The sequence below is a fragment of the Sinocyclocheilus grahami genome, unplaced genomic scaffold (assembly GCF_001515645.1).
Source record: "Sinocyclocheilus grahami isolate Dianchi unplaced genomic scaffold, SAMN03320097.WGS_v1.1 scaffold27.1, whole genome shotgun sequence".
NCBI lineage: Eukaryota > Metazoa > Chordata > Actinopteri > Cypriniformes > Cyprinidae > Sinocyclocheilus > Sinocyclocheilus grahami.
In genome coordinates, this window is record NW_015505206.1 from 859,578 (window position 1) to 866,470 (window position 6,893).

Consider the following 6,893-nt stretch of genomic DNA (forward strand, 5'->3'; position numbering starts at 1 on the left):
ATATATAATTTGTTTTCCTATTCAATTCTTTTGTCTCCCAAAATGTATAATAAACATACTTTTAGTCCTGGTGTCCTCTACAGTGGACATGTATTAAATTATGTCCTGTTTCATAACAGAAGCTCATATTTTGATTTGAAACTTCGTAACATTTTCCTGAGATGTTAATTTATGACAAACAATTTGATTTAAATTGTAATTACAAAATATTATCATATTTCCATAAGGATGTTAAATTTTATCACTAAATTAATGTCAGCCATTTTTAAAAACCAAGGAGAGGGAGTGGTCATGGTGAAACATCCAAACATTTGGTATCTCTGGAAAGCCCTGAATGTGCTCTGTACAGGACATCCAGACTTACAACTGTGACATGTGAGGTCTCCGAGAAATACACTCAAATATAATGTCCACTACAGAGGCAAAAACTCCATAGCTGGGTCTCAGGAGGATATAATATATCCATGTGGGCGTGGTTTGGGGTAAAATCCCCGCGGTGGAAGCACTATGTGATCACACCACGTTTTATAGCTTAGGTTGACATCATCTTTCCAGCACTCAGTGTGTCAGACTCCACTTTTAATCAACTTTAACGTTAAACGGCTCATGAGATCAGCCCTGCTCTAATTATCAGACGTACTTAAAAAAGCGATCTCTTGTTTAACAGTGATGGTTCATAACTTATCAACAGAACAGACGGTCATAAAATATGCACGACTCTAGTAGGCCAGCTGTCTAGAGGGGCTAGGTGATGAAATAATGTTATCTCATAATTACCGGAGGAAATGCTCTTTACACCCAAACAAATATCCGTATTCAAAACAATTTGGCTCATACACAAACAACTTTCAGTCGCTTATTTCCTCGCGGCGCACTTTTAAAAGACCTTGTGGCGAGCGCAAAGATGCCGTCTTGTTGCCAAGTAACCACTACATGAGCAACGGCTGATAACGACTAATCCTCGCCGTAAACAAAACCTGTTTTTCACTCAGTCATTCTTAAATAGCGGGCGGCGGGTTGTATTTTGTATTTAACTGGTTGCATGCACTTGTCTATGAGCTGTACAGTGTATCTCTTACCTGAGCGTGAGAGCCGTGGTGGTCAAACATGTCCATTTGGATTTCCTGGGTTGAGGTGGAAGGCGTCCTGGACATTATACCCTCCTGTACCATTGATTTAAACTTTAAATTCTGTTTTATTGTTTCATTTAGAGCCTGCTCTCCGTTTATTATGCACTGTAAAATAATTAAAGGTAAAATAAAAGAGACGAAGGTGGGTTTCCTCCTTCCTGTGGCTTACAGATGGCTTGTCGCTGCGCTGTTGCGCCCCCAGCTCTGGCGGCGTTGAGCTCAAACCCTCTCCCTTCGCAACTACAAAGAGCATAGTCTCCAGCTGTTCAGCGAAGGGACAAGCCCCGCCCTCCTTCGCTTATCAATCAATCAGATATGGATGGGGCGGGGCTATCCGACTGTCTTCGCACCGATTGGTTGATCGAATCGAATTTACTATGAGATGGACGATGGCTGCTCTTCTGCCCACTCTACTGTGCATAATGGCATCGGCGCATTGCTGCTCCACATGAATAATAAATGACCCATCACAGTAGGCCATTGTTGCTGTTTTTATACACTATGGACAAAAGTATTGTGACACCCCCTTCTAATTAACAGGTTTGTCTACATTAGTAATTTCCATGAGTACAAATCTTAAAGTTTAAGTATATAATGATATGCTAGCGAATTATGTGGTTCTAATTTTATAGCAACAGTTTGGACAGGACCCTTTTCTATTCTAAACATGACAATGCCTCTGTGTATACGGCAAGGTTAAAAAAAATTGATTGATCCAGTCAGTGGGGAAGAAATCCCAGCTGAACACCTCTGGTGTGACTTTAAATGCAGACCTTGAGCCAAAAACTCATCACCAAACACCAATGACGTGTACATATGGGTACAGTCATTTTAGACACTTCCAAAACTGTTGCAACAGAGACAGATGGAAATACACTTTTTAAAGACATGAATTATGTTTTCATCTTTGTTGCCACAGGTTTGGAAGTGCCTTTTTCTGTTCTAAAGAAGGGGGTGTCCCAATACTTTTGTCCATATAGGCTAGCGTATGAACAAGTCATTGGTGTTTGGTGATGAGCCTTTATTATTTTCTCATGGAAATTACTAAAGTAGTCAAACCTTTTCATTAGAAGGGGGCGTCCCAATACTTTTGTCCATATAGTGTATGTGATATATTATTGTGTTAATCAGTCTAATCTGTATTCCTGTTTGCTAAAAATGACTGGGTTATTATGAGATATTTAAAACTAGACTACCTACCTGGTTTCCTGCATTGCCCTCTTATTCATTCAACAGTCAAAGACGAATAAAAAACGACTAAACAGACTGAGAATATTCAAATAACCAGTAATCAAGACGGAAACTACCCAGACTACAGTATGCCTCTTTTCTAGTTATTTGCACATTCTCATTAATTCTTCTAATACTGCACTTTGTATTTATTTTTACATCGCCATTCTGCCAAACACGAATTCACTACTACATTACTACAGATTCCACAAGTTCTCATCTTTCAACAGGTAAAATGCTGTTCTCGTGTGGCCTTTTCATGAAACAGCATTAAAAAAAGTAGCCTACAAATACCACAGCCTACAGTTCCCAGCAGTATCATTTGTGGACCGTACCATTCCTGTTGCCGAGGTAGGCGTATTATGCTTTATATGTATATTAATACTCTTACTTGATGAAGTTATAATAGAATTGTTTAAAGTACTGAATGCACATCGAATAAATACATTTATTGCCTTTATAACTATTTGTCATAACCATCTACTTTTGTTGTAATTGATTTCCTGTGTAGTAGTCTCACCCCTCCTCCACGGAATATAACTGTATAATCGCAAAGTCTCCGGCATTAACAGCCTCTTTCAACTTCCGCTGAGTAGCAGCCATGAGGTACATTTCTTTACACGTGTAATACTCGAGTTTTGTGAAGAATCTAACTAAGAAAAACGTTCTATCTTGAGGTAGACGTTCTTAACACTTTTTAATAAACCGTTAATGAAAAGTCTGAAGACGACTTACGGTGTAATGTTGCTATATGCGTATAATCGCCATGTTGCGGCGTGATATTAGCAATCGTAACGTCTGGGGTCTATTACATTGTACACAGTAAAAGGTTTCTAGCAAACGTTCATCATTATGTGGTTCTTTGTTTTAATGTGCGTTTCTTTTACAATACTATGTTGTATTTTTGTCTATCGGCGGCAAAAGCCCATATGTTGTGTAACGTTAGCCCGGTTAGCAGTGCTCAACATGCTCAAACATGCCCCGTATAGACGACGGCCTGCCTATCCAAAAAACAGGAGCAGATAGAAGGCCATTTGGCCTCATCTTTCCATAATTTGCTAGATTTGAGTAAGATGACCGGTTTATTTTGTTATATGAATATTAGTAAATAAAAAAAATACCCTTGCTACGTGTACTGCGTTAGTCGAAATGAGATTTTTCATAGCACTTGCATATCATTGATCTTTAGTTGATTTTGATTGCTTCCATTGTCATCATTTGTAAGTCGCTTCCAAAGCGTCTGCTAAACGACTAAATATAAATGCAATTAATTGTGTAAACCTATTGCTGTGGCAAGTTCATAGAAAGGAAAGACAACTTGTTAGGCAGTAGTGTGTATTATGTTGCAGTCCATGGATAAATAAACGAGTATTAATTTCAGTTGTTAAATTTATGAAACTAAATTTTGTACTGAATGTCAAAAATTGTGATTGATCTAAAACTGTCCTTTTTTTTTTTTTTTGTCTCCAGCATGCTCAGGCTTCAGAAGAGGTTGGCGTCCAGCGTTTTGCGCTGTGGCAAGAAGAAAGTGTGGCTGGATCCAAATGAAACCAATGAGATTGCCAATGCCAATTCTCGTAAGTAATTAGGATCTCCTTCAGTACTTTTCTCTGCTTTGGTGAGATCTATCCGTTTTTGCCGTGGAGTACTAATTATCTTCCTATAAATCTTTTAGGGCAGCAGATTCGCAAGTTGGTGAAGGATGGGCTGATCATCAAGAAGCCTGTAACCGTTCACTCTCGTGCTCGATGCCGCAAGAATACCCTGGCACGGCGGAAGGGGCGTCATATGGGTGTTGGTGTGTACCAGTTTAATGGCATTTGGTTATTAGTTGCTATTGCCAAGAGAACAGGAATCATGTCAATCCAAAGGATGACTTTATGCAGTCTTGCGAATTAATGGGGAAAAATATAGTTCTGGAATCCAGGGCAGTAAAAAGTGGGCATTCATACTTGAGCTCTTTTCTGGCTGTGTTGTGATTGGCTGTGTTTGCTTGCAGGTAAGAGAAAGGGTACGGCTAATGCTCGTATGCCAGAGAAGCTGTGCTGGATGAGACGTATGCGTATTCTGCGACGACTGAGAACAGGAATCATGTCAATCCAAAGGATGACTTTATGCAGTCTTGCGAATTAATGGGGAAAAATATAGTTCTGGAATCCAGGGCAGTAAAAAGTGGGCATTCATACTTGAGCTCTTTTCTGGCTGTGTTTGCTTGCAGGTAAGAGAAAGGGTACGGCTAATGCTCGTATGCCAGAGAAGCTGTGCTGGATGAGACGTATGCGTATTCTGCGACGACTTCTAAGACGTTACAGAGAGGCCAAGAAGATCGACAGGCACATGTGAGCTCGTGTTTTCATCAAGTTTTGTGCAGTGATACTCCGTAACTGTATAGCAGAATTTTATAACTGATGTTGTCAACACATTGATTTGGCAAGATCCCTTTTTTGTTACTAACAATTTAGTGAACATACCGTCTGAAAGTGTGGATACACAAATAAATGTATAATTCTGTTTCTCTTTCAGGTACCACAGCTTGTATCTGAGGGCGAAGGGTAACGTGTTCAAGAACAAACGTATCTTGATGGAGCACATTCACAAGCTCAAGGCAGACAAGGCCCGCAAGAAGCTCTTGTCGTAAGTGTCCAAATAACATTACCCAGTGTGCACCACATCAATACACTGACCAGTTGCTTCATATCAAATCGTTTGAATTGAGTGGAAAATTAGTGGAATATTCTATGGCAATTAGCTGTAAATGTGATGAAACATAGTCTGACTCTGCTGTAAAGAGCAGTGCTAATCTGTGTGTCCCTTCATCCTCAGTGATCAGGCGGAGGCTCGTCGTACGAAGACCCGTGAGGCACGTAAACGTCGTGAGGAGAGGCAGCAGGCTAAGAAAGAGGAAATCATTAAAAGTCTTTCCAAGGAAGAAGAGACCAAGAAATAAGATCGTCGTCTTTTCCTGCCCCAAATGTTCTTCAGCTCACCTAAGTGATAATAAATACACTTTGCTACAGCTCTTTGGTCTCCAGAGTGTTTATGGATGTATATGCAGACAAGGGGGGTCATTTTGAGGGTCAACACAGGACATGAAGCTTTAGAAATTATTCTTACACTGTCAAAGGAACACAATTTCCAAATGGCACAAATTTTTTCAGAATTGTTACAGCACATTTCACAAAGCACTGCTGCCCCTGAGAGTTTAACCTTTTTCAGATTAATCAACTTGGTATGCTACCAGCATAAGATATTACTGCATCAGTCTAAAAAGCTCTGAACACCAACAGAATGGCATTGATCATTTAAAAAAGGTAGGCTGAAAATACCAGGAGGTCATGACCATTTTAAAGAATAACGGAACTAAACCAATTGTCAAGAATTTAAGTGCCTTATTAATCTGAGTCAAGCAAATCTCTGAAAATAGCAGTATAAATGCTGCTCAAGGAAACCAGTACAGTGTTGATTTCAGTGTTAAGTGTCTTTGCTCCCTCTTCCAGTGAGCTGTAGGGCACCTCTTTTTGTTTCTGGTATTTTGCTTTCATCCTGCAGAAACAGCAATACATGGTTATGTTGAAGTAGGCAGTTATATTTGGAAATTAAATAGTAATGACAGTGAACTAATAAAACAGATGCCTAATAAAAACGATGCAAAGATTTTAATACAGATCAAGCACTGTACAGTATAATTTAAATCAAAGTGAAATGCTAAATGTAAAATGAACGTATTAAATGAAACCGATGTATTGTTGTAGATTAATAGTGTGGGCCAAGTGAGGGCTGCTCGAGCAGGGCCAGTGCTAAAGGACCAATGTTTTGCCCAGGAGCAAATTTTCAGGGGCCCTTAGGCTAGCCCTAAGTGGGCTCGTAAAGGGCCAGTGCAGGCTTGTTTGCAGGGGTTTCAACAGACAACATTTGTTTTAGTGACATTTTGTATTTCTTCTGAGATTTCATGAAAATATGAGTACATGTGGGCAGAATGTGATATATTTTTACTAATGGTGCAAATAGTGTTGTGGGTTTTAAGAGAAACAGTTTCTGTAAATATAAGCTTACAACAAATACTAAAAGAAAACTCAAAAATAATGCCACAGTGGATAATAGTTCAAAACTATGTAGAGCAGTATCAAGAGGAATTATTCATATTTACGGATGGATCAAAGCAGCCGGAAACAGGCCGTACTGGTGCAGCATTTTTTATTCCTCGGTATGAAGTAATAGTCAAAAAGAGGACAACAGACTACCTGTCAGTTTACACTGTGGAGTTAGTAGCAATTTTACTGGCATTAGGGTGGGTGGAAGAAAATAATCAGAATCAAGGTGTCGTTATAGCCTCGGACAGTTTATCAGCATTATTAAGCATTCAATCTGGGAGAGCGTCATGTAGACAAGACCTCATATATCAAATACTCCACTTGCTTCTCACACTTCATGATAAGGGAATGGCTGTCTCCTTCCTTTGGGTTCCTGCCCATGTAGGGGTGGAAGGAAATGAAGTTGTGGATATGCTAGCAAAAAACTCTACAAAGCCTGAAA

The 6,893-nt window shown here is 39.5% G+C and overlaps 2 protein-coding genes across 4 annotated transcripts in view; one reads left to right on the plus strand and one right to left on the minus strand.

The window, feature by feature from the left end:
- The window catches only part of LOC107567406 (calcium channel, voltage-dependent, beta 1 subunit), a 38,197-nt gene extending 36,815 nt beyond the window's left edge, over positions 1-1,382 (minus strand). For all 3 annotated transcript variants that reach the window (XM_016253101.1, XM_016253093.1, XM_016253087.1), the window contains exon 1: positions 1,080-1,382. In XM_016253101.1, the coding sequence (XP_016108587.1) occupies positions 1,080-1,172 (93 nt within the window). In that variant the 5' untranslated portion in view covers positions 1,173-1,382. The remainder of the gene's footprint in view (positions 1-1,079) is intronic.
- A 1,517-nt stretch (positions 1,383-2,899) lies between these two features.
- Positions 2,900-5,379, plus strand: rpl19 (ribosomal protein L19). The gene is made up of 6 exons (XM_016253110.1): positions 2,900-2,966; positions 3,831-3,937; positions 4,036-4,158; positions 4,579-4,699; positions 4,884-4,994; positions 5,184-5,379. The coding sequence occupies exons 1-6, from the start codon at positions 2,962-2,964 to the stop codon at positions 5,305-5,307; spliced, it is 591 nt and encodes a 196-aa protein (XP_016108596.1). The 5' UTR covers positions 2,900-2,961; the 3' UTR covers positions 5,308-5,379.
- Positions 5,380-6,893: the final 1,514 nt, after the last annotated feature.

Bases quoted from the DNA above. Each gene is read 5' to 3' on its own strand.
- rpl19 (XM_016253110.1), top strand. The intron at 3,938-4,035 runs GTAAGTAATTAG...TAAATCTTTTAG, and splicing joins GATTGCCAATGCCAATTCTC to GGCAGCAGATTCGCAAGTTG. The intron at 4,700-4,883 runs GTGAGCTCGTGT...TTTCTCTTTCAG, and splicing joins AAGAAGATCGACAGGCACAT to GTACCACAGCTTGTATCTGA.